General features: G+C 42.6%; 1 protein-coding gene across 1 annotated transcript; it reads left to right on the forward strand.

Moving 5' to 3' along the window:
- The first annotated feature begins 10,727 nt into the window (after positions 1-10,727).
- LOC133837919 (uncharacterized protein DDB_G0283697-like) lies at positions 10,728-11,649 on the forward strand. The gene is made up of 2 exons (XM_062268833.1): positions 10,728-10,877; positions 10,933-11,649. The coding sequence occupies exons 1-2, from the start codon at positions 10,790-10,792 to the stop codon at positions 11,532-11,534; spliced, it is 690 nt and encodes a 229-aa protein (XP_062124817.1). The 5' UTR covers positions 10,728-10,789; the 3' UTR covers positions 11,535-11,649.
- Positions 11,650-14,692: the final 3,043 nt, after the last annotated feature.

Raw genomic sequence — 14,692 nt, forward strand, 5'->3', positions numbered from 1 at the left:
CGTTATATACATACTTTTGTATGATAAATGGCATAGTTTAGAGCCAGTCAAGCACTCGAACTCAAACTCGGACTCGAATCAGGCGATTGTCCACCACAATGTAAATTTCAATGGTCCATTTTGGCGTGTGTTGCTTTGGCCTCTAAGTAGTCCTTCTGTTGTTGTTTTGGTTGCTGTTGCTGCTGCTGCAGCTGCCCCCAGTGGGGCAGTTAGTCGTATTTATGAAAGGGTCTCTCATAATTTACCACAAATATGGTCATAATTTTCGGCTTTTACTTTTCGGGCACAACACAGTTCGTCGTTGTCTGTTGTCTGCTAATGAAGCGGAGGCAATCATGAAACCGAAAACAAAAACCCTTCGAGCTGCCGCTTTTGCTGTTGCTGTTGCTAATTTCATTGGCCGCCCGATGGCCACTTGTTTGGCATCGTCTGCGTCTGTGGCAAGTGGCAACAATGGCAACTTGCCACAGCCAGCATCGTTTCCTAGCAATCAACTGCAAACGTGTCATTCGCCAGTGTCTGGCAGTCGCGGCAGTCTATAATCAACATCAACATTACGAAGCAGCAGCCACTTGGTCGCCTACAATGTGGAGCAGCAACACTGTGTCCACTCTCGCCGATGTCCGGCTGCATCCTGGCCAGCTCTGGTCTGCTCTTGTCTTGGAGTGGCCGGGGGGGCGCAGCGTTGAGCCACGCTTCAATAAATGTCACTCCTCGAGCTTTGCATCTAAAAATTGATGACAATAATTTGTTGCATTTGCCCCAAGGGGGTGTGGCCAGGCAGAGACTGCAATCCGGCAATCGGCGGTAACAACAAATTGTCTTGGCAGACAGTTGGCTCTTAGCTGTCCCTGGCAGCGTTGGCGTTCCACATTGGACACGATGCGATGCCCGATGCCCGCCGATGCCCGATGCCCGCCGATGCCCCGCTGCCGTTTTCGACACAATTTATACAAAGTGTCGCAGTTTTTGGCGCTTTGCATTTGTTGCTGACAGCTTTGTGCCCCACCAGCCGCTTGCCACTTTACAGCACAGCAGCAACAGCACCGTGTGGCACGCCCCAGTGTCAGCCCCTATGGCCGCACTTTGCTGCCGCAACAGTAACAGCGGAAAAATGAAGCATAAATTTCGTCATTTTGTCGCAAGTCGTTTGTACTCGCTGTATACCCTAACCTTACCTAACCCAACCGAACACAAGTAAGACTGGTAAAGTCGAGTGTGCTCGACTATGAGATACCCGCTACCCATTTTGAATAAAAGCAAAACAGTGCGGTATTATTCTGAAAATATACCAAATAGTAAACCATAAAAGGCTATATATGGTATATCGTTCATATACTAAATATACTAAATAATATACCTCAAAAATGCTAAAATATACCAAAAACCATATTTGGTATATCGTTGAAGTACGGAATGTACACAATAATATACCAAAAATATACTAAAATATACCGAAGGCTACATTTAGTAAATCTTTGAAGTACTAAATATACCCAATACCCAATTTTATATTGCCAAAATACTAAAATATACCCAAGATTGTATTTGTTATATCGTTTCGAAATATAACGTAGTTGTCGTAAAAGCCTATATACTATGAAAGTGTCAAAATATACCATATTGTCAGCATAATCAGCAATACGAGTATAGAAGATTTTAACCGCAATCATAAATATGTCACGTTTGTTACTAATATCTATACCATAATTCACGTCTCCGCTACCTCTATCTGGGATAAAGGTATTCATAAGGACAAACAGACAGATAGGCAAACTGATGGACATAGGATATGGGATCGGATATGCGTCCTTTTGCCTGTTACATACATTTCCTGCCGTCACAAGGCTATAATACCCTTCTATCCTATGAGTATCGGGTATAACAAGACAACACAACACAAGACAAGAGACAAGTATATAGCATAGTAGTAAGGTGGGGCAAGTTGCTGATTGCAAAGCGCTTTGCGAATTGTTTTCACAATTCTATGAAAATCAACAGCACCAACCGTAAACACATTTATTTATTTATCTGCTCGCCCAGTTGTTGTTGGTTGAAGTTTCAGTTATTGTTGTTGTTGTTGTTTCACTTTGATTTGATTTCGATTGCACATTTTTCAATTTGATAAATTTATCGAGTCTGCACTCTCTGGCTCAGCGAAAAACAAATCACCTGCGATGCGAGTGAATGCGATAAGAGTGAATCGAAATTCAATACAAATTATAATGGGCTCTGCTCTGTTTGCCACTTCGGCTACCGCCACTGCCACTGCTGTGGTAAATGGCTTCAATTGCGACCTTTTGGCATTCGAACAGAAACATTTCGCTAATGAAACCGATACCTCAAGTGTCAGCATCGAGTGGAGTCTGTGGTCAGCTTGCAGCTTCTGGACAGTTAGCAGACGTTGCAACCACATTTGCCGCATTCTAAGCCAACTTATGGCGGTCATAAAAATGTTAAGCGCACAACATTTGCCACATTGCCACCTTTTTTTTATTTTGCAAAGAGGAAGTGGAGCACGCACGTGGCAGTGGCAGTGGCAGTGGCAAGCAGAAATTGGATGCCACCATAAAGTGGTGTCCACAATCGCAGCTGCATATCATTAAAGGGGCAATCATAATTCTATGAGGTGAGAGGCTCTTGTCCGACCTTAAACTTGTTGCACTTCATCGAAAAATAGAATCGAACTTGAATTTCACAGCAATTAAATAAATGTATAAATGTTAATAATTCAATTATAGCTGATTGATTGTTTCGTTTAATTGTTTCATTATGTAGCAGACACATCGCACATTAATTACGAATAGTAAGTAATAACTGGATAAACTGCTGAAGTCAAGTCATACAGCTTGTGTGGAGTGTTTGCGTGGGCGTGCAGCGTCTGAATTACAACAATCAAAGCAACAATGTTAACAACAACAACTGGACAACAACAGACATGAGCAACATGCGACGCGCGCTGGCTTGATGCCAATTTCGTGTGGATCCCAAGTTGCCAAGAGACTCAACCCCAGACAAAAATACCAATATGAGTATACGAGTATGAATATGAGTGCTGAGTGCTCGTACTCGTAGTCGTACTCACATGCATGTGAACGTGTTTAAACAAATACAATTTGCAATTATATGGCAAGCAAATCAAGTAGAAATCAGCATGCGATTTCCACCTGTGACCGGCGTCATAATTCGTGGCTGTGTTTTTGGTCATAAATCTAACGATTTACAATTATTTTTGTTTTGTTTTCTTTTTTTTGGTTGCCAAGGGAGAAGAGAGATGGGGTAGAGAGAGAGAGAAGGAGTTGAATGCATTTCGTGGCACAGCGGGCAGCTGCAATAACATGCACATGCTGCACGTATGGGGCAACAACTGCAACAGCAACCACAGTAACATACAACAGCAACCACAACTATGGCAACTATACAGCGAGTGCTCCTAATGGCCATTATGGTCATTTCGTTATCACTGCCAAACAACAAGGAAACGCCGCTGTCTCTCGCTCTTTCTCCCGCTTCTCTCTTTGTGAATCGTCATAAATTTACATAGATTTCGCAATGTAAAACTGCTAAAATTATTTATGATGACGCTAACGAGCGACGACAGGTGACGCTGAAGCCAAAAGACAAAGTCTGACGTTGTCTAGCAACACATCGCTACGCACAACTCTTTCTCTACCTCTCTCCCTCTCTCTCGCTTTGTGGTGATAACACAGTGCGTGGCAGCAAATTGATTTTGTGGCGCCGCCTGCCCCAACTCTATAGCTCCAACTCCAGTCAGGCGTGCCTCGGGCAAGGCATCGCATCGCAGCTTGTCCATATTATGCAAAAGACAAGTGAAAATTTACGTTAAGCGGCGACGTCAGCGCTTTGTATTAATATAAATACTATATAGAGAGGGATTAGCTTCTACTCCAAACACACAGCAGACTGTTAGCTGTAATTAAAAGTGAAATTATTTGGCCGAGGGGTTCCAACGGGTTTCCGTCTGCAACTCCAACTCCGACTCGAACTCCAACTCTAACTGCAATACGCTCTGTGATTGATGGATGAGTTTGAGTTTGTCATGCAAATTTCAGCAGGCTGCACGGCATGTGTGTGTTGCATGTGGCACGTTGCCCGTTGCCTGTTTGTTCGTCGCTCTGATGATGTTGTCTTGATCTCTCAAACGGCCTAACGAGCGTGGCGCGTGGTCGTCAATGTCTCTAACTCCAACTGCAACTTCGTCACCGACTCTACCTCAGTCTCTACTTCAGTCTTGCTCTTTCTATTGCCATATTCTGATATCATAAATATAAAGCTGTTTTTTATTAAAAATTGCAACGCAACGCGAACGCAAACGCAATCGGGGGCTGCATTGGCATGTGTGTGGCATAAATATAAATTGCAGCCCGCTGGAATTTTAATGACAGCCTTTGGAAATTAATCTAACGCGGCTGGCAGCGAGTACTTGGCACCTCTTCTCTCCTCGTTTGCCTTCCCTTCGCTTAGCTTTGCTTCCATTCCTGTATCGATCAATGCATAACATCGTTGTCAAACTAGTTTCAAAAGTGTCGCAGCTGTAGTTGATATTGTTGTTGCTAGTGTGGTTGTTGCTGTTGCTGTTGTTGATTGTTAAGTGATTTGGGCCCAGCATTCGATCAGAGATGCGAAAGAAACACAAATTTAGCGGGAAAACTAAGCGAGCGAGAGAGAGATGCTTATCAAAGGAGCGCACCATAAAAATAAAGATGCCACCGGCAGCAGCAGCAACCACAACGACAACAGCAACAGCAACAGCTGTGGTGGCTTTCACTTGCAGCATGCGGCATGCGAGTTGCCACATTTGCATGAAAATGGCGCGCCAATTTTGCGCAATTAATCGCATAGCCCAGTCCGATCTGAGACCGCCCCCGTCCCAAGCGAGTCATTTGCATTTCGACTTAATTAAAACAGTGGGTGGTGCTGGCAAAGCAACATTGCTGCGGCACTAGGTTACCGATTGCAGGCGTAGGCCTCGTCTCGTCTCGACTGCGACTTCGACTTCGCTTTCTTTCTTTGCCAATTTCACTGGGGCAATTGAAATTGATGTGGAAATTCCATGGCACATCTGCCGTCTGGCTCATAACTTAAGCCTAGGCAAATATCGATGGAAGTGAAACACTCAGAGTGAGATCAACTGCAGGGTAAGCTGACAGTGAGTGATGAAGTACGCGCCCAGCTAATAGATTGACCATCCATAATGCGTCAATTGACTGAGTCGACAATTGAGAATTGACAATTGGCAATTGCTTTGCAGCCGCAGAACGAATCGCGAATCGAAGCTTCAACGGTTTCTTTTGTGTTTTCGAGCACACAAAAAGTTGTCAATTGATTTTATGCACTATTTCGATTGACCTCAAGTTGTTGTCTTGGCCATTCGAGTGCTTGGAGCAACGGTAGCAACAAAGCAACAAAGCAGCTGAGCAACAACAGTCGCAGCCGGTGCAAAATGAAACGAATTAACAATTTGATGTAACTGTGATTTTGTTGTTGTCCGCCTTCTTTTTTTCTCTCTGTTTCTGTTTTTGTTTTGGCCACAATCGCAGCAACAGCCGCAGCCGCAGCCACAGCAACAGCAACAGCCACAGCCGCACACGCCCTCAACAAAACGAATTCAAAAGAAATGCTTATCGTGCTTCACAGAAACCCAGCAACAACAATAGCAACAACAGCAACACAAACATGAAATTGAAAATGCCAAACGCTAAAAGACAACTAGACGATCAGAGAGAGACTCCCCCTCAATGCCCCTGCTGTCCATAGCAAAACTGTAACGAAACTCGATTGAACCCGCCATGGGTGGCTCCAATTGCCAAGTTGCCAAGTTGCCAGTTGCCCAGAGCAATGGGCAATGAGCGAGACGGCAACAGCAAGAGCAACAGCAACACTGGACCTGGGACATGGACAATAACATGTACGAAAAATTTCATTGCTGGTGTGCTTTTTGCTCTATGCTCTAGGCCACGATTCGGCAGGCAAGCCAAAAGCAACGCAAGCAGCAACCACAGCTGAAATCTCAGCCGAAATATCGCTGGCGGGCGTTTTGACCATGGCACATGCAGCAGCTGCAGGCTGCAGACTGCAGACCACAACCCAGCCCAGGCCCAAGTGCAAGAGACATCCTCCAAGAGCAACACAGCCGTACAACAACAGCAGCAACAACGACAACGACAGCAGCAACAACGACAAAAGCCCGAAAAAATAATTAATATGCCTCAAACAAAAAATAAAGAAACCGGGCTGCCTTTATGACAGGCGACAAGGGCAGGGTTCGAGGCAACAACAAAAGCAGCAACAGCAACAGCAACTGAGATCTTTGGGGATGCAGCTGCACTTGGACGTTGGCCGCCGGCAACAGCAGCAACAGCAACAACAGCAGCAGCAACAGCAGTTTAACTAACGGCTTCTGTGCTTGTTGTGCTGCCGTTTCCGCATCTCGGTGTCGCCTCAGAATGTGCACGATTTTACTTCAGATTCAATTTCAAGTGCAGCAGCAGCAGCAACTGTTGCAACAGCAGCAATAGCAGCAACAGCAGAGGCAAGCGCCGCTATTAAGTCGACGACAACAACAAGCAATAACCCTAACCGACAGAGCCGCCAGCGCCGTGTGCCTGTTTGCCACTGTCTGCCGCTTCTTGCCGAGATTTCTATCTTTGATCTCTTACTCCACATGCAGCAGCAGCAGCAGCCAAAGCAGCAACAGCAGCCAGAGCAGCAACTGCTGCTGTCTGCTTGTTAAATTGCTCATTTAAACCATAACGAAACGAGCGAGCGGTTGGCTTGACTTTGCTTTGGCTGCTTGGCTGGATAGTTGGGAATGGCATCGCATCGCATCGCCTTGCATCGCAGCATGTGCCGCCGGCTGCACTTCCTAGAACTTTGCTGCGATCAGCCACTTGCTGCTGCTGCTGCTGCTTCGCTCCCTATGCGGTGCCCAGGTTAGCTGCAATTTGCCCAATGGCATTCATGCCGTTAGCACTTTTAATTAGCATACGGCGGAAATTAGTTTGCCGACTTTATGTGACATCCAGCGGTGGCGCAACCAACACAGCCCCCCCAACTCCGTGCCACACTCCTTGCCACAGGCTGCATGGTGTACTTGCACCTCTCTCTAGAGACTTGTTCGACCGCGTGTTCGTGGCTCCATCAAATGCCCATGATCTGCGTCATCTGTGTCAAGACTTCTAAGCGGCGTCCACATAAATTATGATCTATGGAATTTATCGCAGACACCACACGATAACGAGCATTGTCTGATCGAGCTTCCCAGGCCAGGCCAGCCCAAGTCAGACCAGACCGCAGATCGAACAACGACAAGCGCAATTACATTTGATATTTTTATGGCATTTACTTGAATGTTGCTGTCGTTGCTGTCGCTGTCGCTGTTGCTGTTGTTATTGCTGTTGCTGTTGCCTGACGGGGATCAGCATAACAAACATTGAAGGAATTTGATTATTACATTGTACTTTTACATCGACACTCTAACTGTTATAAGGAAAGGTTCAATAGCAATAAATACATTCCTTAAAGCAAACAAATAAATATTCGACATATCAGTAAAATATAATATGAAAGTAGATTCTGAGTTTAGAAAACCTTTGTAGACTTTGGTATATTTAAGTGTTTTTGTAGCATACTTTACTCTATTCAGTACTGATATTGTACTATATAAGTATATCAAATCTAGGCTTTGGTATATTTTGGTATTTTGCAGTATATTGATTTGGTATATTTCGCTTCCATTTAATATGGGTAGCGGGTATCTCAAGGTCGAGCACACTCGATGTATGTAGCTTTCTTACTTGTTATATTATATATTTGCTTTTCATGCTTAAAGAAATAAACACAGATAAACATAAAGATAACTTCAAATGTACCAAACTAAGATAGTTTATAACGAATTGAATATTAGTTTGCTTAAACTCATTCACTCACTATTTCTATGTTTTATTCGTAAAGAAATAATTGTGCATATCCTTTGATAGATACAGCTATTAACATGGTTTACATTATGGCAGTCGATTGGCGCACAGAAGTCTGTGGCACAGCGCACAACAATGTATTTCATCGATAATCTGATATTCAAATGCAGATACAACTTGCACAGCTGAGAGACTCGGAATGGCTTTGGCTGTGGTTTGTTGCTGTGGTTGTTGCTGTGGTTGATGCTGTGGCTGGTCGCACGCCAAATTGATGTCACAAAACCAAATCATAAATCAGGCAAATTATAGTTATTATTGCATAGCACATGAATAAACATATAAGAGAAATATACTTTTATGTGCACGGCGACAGTTTAAGCGAGAGAGAGAAAGGGGGAGACAAAGAGAGAGAGAGAGAGAGAGAGAGATGTCGATAGACGTGAGCTGGTAGAACAAGCGCCGCCGCTAAATCTAGCTAGGAAAAAGGCCATAAATCATAATGCGATACTCGTCGTATTATTGCCAGCGGCTGCTGCATTCGAAGTGGCATCAGAGAGGGGGGAGGGGAAGAGGGGGCTTGGGCATCGTCCATGCTTGACTGGACAATCATAATAATCACAGTCACAACGGCAGGCCGGTTGCTGCTGCAACAGCAACAACAACAGCCACAACAGCAACCACAGCGGCAACAGCAACTGACAACGGGCAACAAAAGCTACTTACTATGTCTATGTCAAACCGATATGCGACTGATAAAAACCTGTGCAGAAAACAATCAGAGATTGCGAATACACTAACTGGAGGAGGGTTGATTGAAGAGAGCAACAAAGTTGAGCGAGTTTAAATGAATCCCAATTAAGTATGACATAAATCAAACTTCTTTATACTATGTTATCTACTCTTTGATTTATTAATTTCCATAAATTATATAGTCCAGCTTAAACTATTAAAGTTAGTGGCAATCACACTTTAGAGTGTATTAAATTGTCGTCACGTGTGTGCTTCAAATGTTGCCAGCTTGTTATTCATTGTTTTTGTTGCGTCTCTTTTTCTCTCTCTCGCTGCATTTCGCTGGCAAAGCAGCAGGAAAATTGACAATTGCGCACCTGCTTCATTTTCTTCTTCTCTTAGAAAGCGGCAACTGCAGCAGCCGAAGCAGCAGCAGCAGCGGCAACAATGCCACTGCCACAGTCGCCTGTTTAATGGCACTTAACGGTCAACATGCTCACTGTGTAGCAGTAAACTTTGCCTCATTGCAAAAGAAAACTTTCCAAAAAAAATCCGAAAACTGCCAACTGCAGTTTTGCAGACTGCAGTTCGCTAAATCGAATCCAATTCCGATTCAAATAGTTACGTATATTCGTTTCGGCCCTAAAATCAAAAGGAGCTATTCACAAATGTTGGAAATATTTATGAATATGTTACATATTTATGAGTGTTTCATATAATCTAATTGTATGCTAATCGAGTGGGCCGAAAATAAATCTGTGTGTGCCACAGACACAACGGGGCCCAAAATGAATTATGACTCCAAGCCTTGCCCCCTGTGGCAGCTGCGGCATGCAGCATGCGGCATCTTTTGTTCGCTTTATTTTTATCAGCTGGCGCTCATTTGAAATTACCAAGTCTATGTCTAAGCATGTCCTGCATGTCGGTTTGGGCCAATTAAGCGAGCCAAAAAATCAAGTTCTATTCTGGCCAGCAGCCAGATCAATGAGTTTAGCATGCCGATGATGATGAAGTTGTTTTGATAACGTAAATGAAATAAAGCCCTGCCTCACATAAAACGTGCTCAATTTATCGAAATCGGTGCAGTGCCGAGAGAGAGAGAGAGAGGGAGAGCTCTTTGCATGGCCCCAAGATAAACATCATAAATGCATTGAAATGTCATTGCCAACTGTTGCAATCTGCTTGCCAGCTACCTTTCGAGTCGTTTGCCTTCTTAAAACTGCCCAAAAACGAGGCAGTCAAGCGATGGCGATAATAATGATTGCTGGGATTGGTCTTGGGCCAACATTACCAGCAGCAGCAGCTACAGCAGCAACATCAGTTGCGACAGCAGCAACAAGTGCCGTTACTCTTGATGCAATTACGAGTCAACCTGCAATTGCCGAAGCTTAATTAGAAACTCATACGAGAACGCGAACAACTTCGACTTTGAGTTCGAGTTCGAGTGCTCGCTTTGAGGGCAAACAGAACTCTGGACCTGATCTACTCTCAACTTACTTAGTCAGTCATTCAATCAGTGAAGTCAGCTAGCCAGTTGGACTGATGATTATTTATCACCGTCGTGAGTCGTGCGACAATGACGAGACGGGCCAACAATGAGGGATCCCAGCAGGCCACTTGCACAGTGATTCACTCGAGTTCAACTTTAACTATTTTGCAATTAATGAAGCGAAAAGAAAGTACGAAATAATCATTACACAGATACTCTGCATCCCACCAAAACTCTATTCCTTTGATCAGATCAAATCAGTTATGAGCTGCAATCGAGTTGCAACCACTGTGCATCATTAGCAACATTTTGTCTGGCTGAGATGTAAGCAAGTGTCTGATGGCAACATGTCCAAGTCAATCATTCAATACATCAGAACCTATAGATTATGGAGCAACTGACATACCGTGAGTCTGGGAATTGATGCTCAGCTCGTAAAGGGGAAATGGGTAAATGCTTCCGATCGGTAAACTTTTATGGTTATTTTATTGGCTGTTTAGTCATAGCCTCAATCAACTTGTTAATTATATGAGCAGACTTTCCGAAGAATGCAAGCTGAAAAGCTAGTTAAAAATCTGATTTCAAGTTGGGAAGCTTGAACCCCAAATCAGTTGTGATTTAACCCCCCGGAGAAATGAGGTGCGTTTTGTTCTGTATTATTCTGACTCTCTACGTGGGAGTTAGAGGTGATTCTTTTAAGAGAAAGGCATTTGTGAGGCAGCGTGAGTCCCAAGGATAATTATCCCCTGAGTTGAGCTAAAGTGCACTCCTTTGTAGCGAAATGCATGTACTTGGTGGATCCGGGACCTTGTCACGGCAAATTTCAGGTCTATGGCTTCGATCCCTTCGCCAACATTTGCAGCTTATTCACATACGGCGGTTGCGGAGGAAATCCGAATCGATTCGGCGATTATTCGCACTGCTCGAGGGATTGTCTTGTGAGGGCGAAGGAAACTGAACCTGACGATTCGTATGGTGAGGAAATCGAGGAAGAGGAAGAGGAGGAGGAGGACGATTACGAAGAGGAAGACGAAGATGAAGATAAAGATAAAGGAGACGAGAAAGAAAAAGAAAAGGAAGACGAAGACAAAGACAAAGAGGATCATACCGACGAAAAGAAGGACGACTCGAAAGAAGTCATAGAGAAGGAAAAAGAAGGGAACAAAGAAGAAAAAGAAGACGAAGACGAGGATGATGACGATCTCCCAAAAGAAAACACAGACAATAAAAACGAAAAAGAAAAACAAAAGGAAGATGAAGACGAATACAAGGACAATGGTGATTATACCGACGAGAACAAGGACGACTCGAAAGAAGACCAAAGCAAAGTTAGAAATAAACAAAAGTCAATAAAAAAAGAAAGACCAAGCCGAAGATGATAATTTTAACAACAATGACGAATTTGATGATTTTGATTCTAGTAAAGAACAAAACACAAAATTAAGAAATGTTTATAGTAAACAACTGAAGACAAATGATAAAAATATGGAATATGGAAACGACAATCACGTTAACGATCCATCAAAGCGACGTAAAGGGATACAAAATATTGTAGAATTCATTCAACAACATCGAGGCAATGCCAAAAACAATGAAAAAAGCACAGAAAAACAATGAAAAACTTTCTGAAGTATAGTTGGAAGTAAAAAATATACTGTAGAAAAGGAATACAAACAAAGGGAACAGCAACGGATAATGTAAATCAAATAACAAAAATAGATAACAAATAATTGTCAACTTTCAATTACTGCATTTGCTTAATTCTTTGTTTTAAGCTTTGTTTGAGAACAAAATTAAAACGAACGAAGAAATAAAAAAGGAATAAACTTATAAAAAGTGCAGTTTAAAGAAAGTTGAGCTAAAGTAAAAGTTAGAAAAAATATGTATAAAGAATAAATATTAAAGTAGATTAAAGTAATAAATGAATATTTATTAAAATCGTGATAAACAAAGAACTCGTTTAGTGCGGAAGTTGGTTTTGTGAGCTCACACACCACACCCCCAGCACCAGCCCAGAAATGGCAACAACTACAACAGCAACAACAACAGCAACAGCAACATGTTGCATAGCTAATGCAGCGGAACTAAACAATTAACGCCCCGAAACTGTATGTGAATTAAGCCAACTTACGGGCATGATCCGCTAGAGAATATTTAGCTATTTCGTATCGCACATTCTAATGACTTTATTATGAGCAATGCACAGGGCAAGAGCAATAAGTTGTTGCTGTTGCTCTGGTTGCTGGTGCTCTGGTTGCTCTGGTTGTTGCTGCACCCAGCTGGAAATGACGTCAGGGGTGCGCCCATAGTCAGAGTCAGAGTCAGAGACGTCGTCGGCTTGGAGCCTTTTAAGTGTGCCGTAAACTGAAATGAGTACGAGTGAGTACCCGAAGAGAGGGCAGGCCACAAGTTGTATATCAGTTGACTTTGCTGCCTTTGACAATTATTTATGGTAATAAATAGAATCGCGGGCACAACTCGTAAGTTTGCAAGCTGCCACTAAATCTCTGGAGACCCAAACTCAATTCTCAGCACACATAATGCGCCTCTAATTGCCGCACTCTGCCAACGAAATTTCTATAAAAAAAAAGTTACGATCAGCTATGCAAATGTTGCGATTGGCAATTACCACTTCAAGTTGGGCATATTGAAACGTCATTGAGTGCAACTGGCAATTTAAAGCGTGCAATTTATAAAGCCAACAGTCGACTCGTCTTACTATCCATCTGTCTGTCCGTCTGTCTGTCTGTCTGTCCGTCCAGTTCATTGTCAGCCAAACAAATGGCCAATGTCTCATTAATGCCACACAATGGACGCAGCCAGCGGCGGCTGCGACGTCCCGCTGCGTCCAAAATATGCAACATTCATCAATCACACTGCAGCCAAGTCTCAGTTCGACTGAGCAACTGTCTGTCTTTCGGTCTTCGGTCTTCGGTTTGTCCAACTGCTGGCCAGGAATGAGAATGAGTTCACGCGCTGCACTTGAGGTCGAATTGAGCGCCAACTGCGGACTCTAGCTGTGTTTTGCTGTTCGCTGTTCGTTGTTTTGGGCCTCAGATTGATTTGCTTTGGCGCATTTTCAAGTCAATTACACATATTTGTGGCATTTGTGGCACTCGAATGTGAATGCGAACAAGCATGCGGTGGGTCGCCCAAAGCACTCGTAGGTGTTGGCCGTCTGTCTGTTTCGCTATGTTTTGCTATTTGCTATTTGCTATTCCTATTCCTATTCCGTCAGTCTCTCTGTCTGCTTTATTCTTTTGACTTGACTGTGGTGCATGCCACAACACAATAACAAACTGAGCTGCATGTGTCCGCCCACAACGGCGCTGGTCAAACAGCGCCACAAGTGAGTCACGTTGCCAGTCATGCGAACCATAATTCATGTCCAATGGCAACTGCGGTGCGATGACTGTGTGACATTTACTATAAAGGGGGGCCCATCGAAGGGTTAACGTGTCACGCTTATCATCATCACACAGCTGTTCACATAAAAAGCTGCACACGCCCCAGCAAAGTTGATAAGAAAGCTTTCTGCTACTCGCGATGCACACAAACAATACAACGCGGCGCATGTGTAATGAGAGAGCGCAGAGAGAGAGAGCATAGCGAAGAGCGAAGAGAGCGACCAAGTGAGAGTGAGAGTGAGAGTGCGGGTGAGAGAGAGCGCGCGCGCATTGATAAGCTTCAAGCTCAATGCTCCGCAGTCAACACTCAACAAACGTAAAGCACAGATTGAAAAGCAAATAACAACAGCTTAGGTATTAGCTGTATTATAAAGTGCTAGACTACGAGATACCCTCTAATGCAGTGTATAGTTAAGTTATTTACCATTTTATATAATACTACAAATAGTTCGTTTAAAGAAATTAATAATAATTAAGATAGATATCCAGGAATTCACTCTCTATTTAAGATATTTACTCTTTTTTGTAATATTAGAAATATTTCGTATTGTAGATGATGTAATTTTATTAAAATATTAAAACATAGGTAACACCACAAGATACCCTGTAATAAATTACCTAGTTGAAGTATTTATTATTTTATACAATACTAGAAAAGTTTAATGGTGCCAATGGTAAAAAAAATTGAAAATTATTAAAAGAGAAATAGAATAGTAAACTTCGACATACGCTGTAGTGCATTAGATCATTAACAAATTTAATAAAAACTTGTATTGATTCGTATTACATATAATATTAGAAGATATGAATTACTAAAAAAATAAACAAAATAGTATACCTCGAGATACCCTGTAATGGCAACCTAATGCAATGTTTTAGTACTCATTAAGTTATTTACTACTTTTTGCAATTGATTCGTTTTCCATTTGATATACATAAATATAAATGAAAAGCATACAAAATTATGAAGTTAATAATGAAATATTCTTTAAAGCAATACCTAGTAGATAATGCAATGTTTTAATATTTATTAAATTTGTTTGTTCTTTATACAATTGATTCATGTTGCAGATGATAGAAGTGAATATAAATAAATAAGTAAGAAGCAAAATACATAAAGTAATGGTAAC

Source organism: Drosophila sulfurigaster, chromosome 2R (genome assembly GCF_023558435.1).
Source record: "Drosophila sulfurigaster albostrigata strain 15112-1811.04 chromosome 2R, ASM2355843v2, whole genome shotgun sequence".
Lineage (NCBI taxonomy): Eukaryota > Metazoa > Arthropoda > Insecta > Diptera > Drosophilidae > Drosophila > Drosophila sulfurigaster.

Excerpts from the sequence above, each read along its gene's own strand:
- LOC133837919 (XM_062268833.1), top strand. The coding sequence starts at position 10,790 with ATGAGGTGCGTTTTGTTCTGTATTATTCTGACTCTCTACGTGGGAGTT. Across the intron at positions 10,878-10,932 it reads AAAGGCATTTGTGAGGCAGC|CGAAATGCATGTACTTGGTG; the intron begins GTGAGTCCCAAG and ends ACTCCTTTGTAG.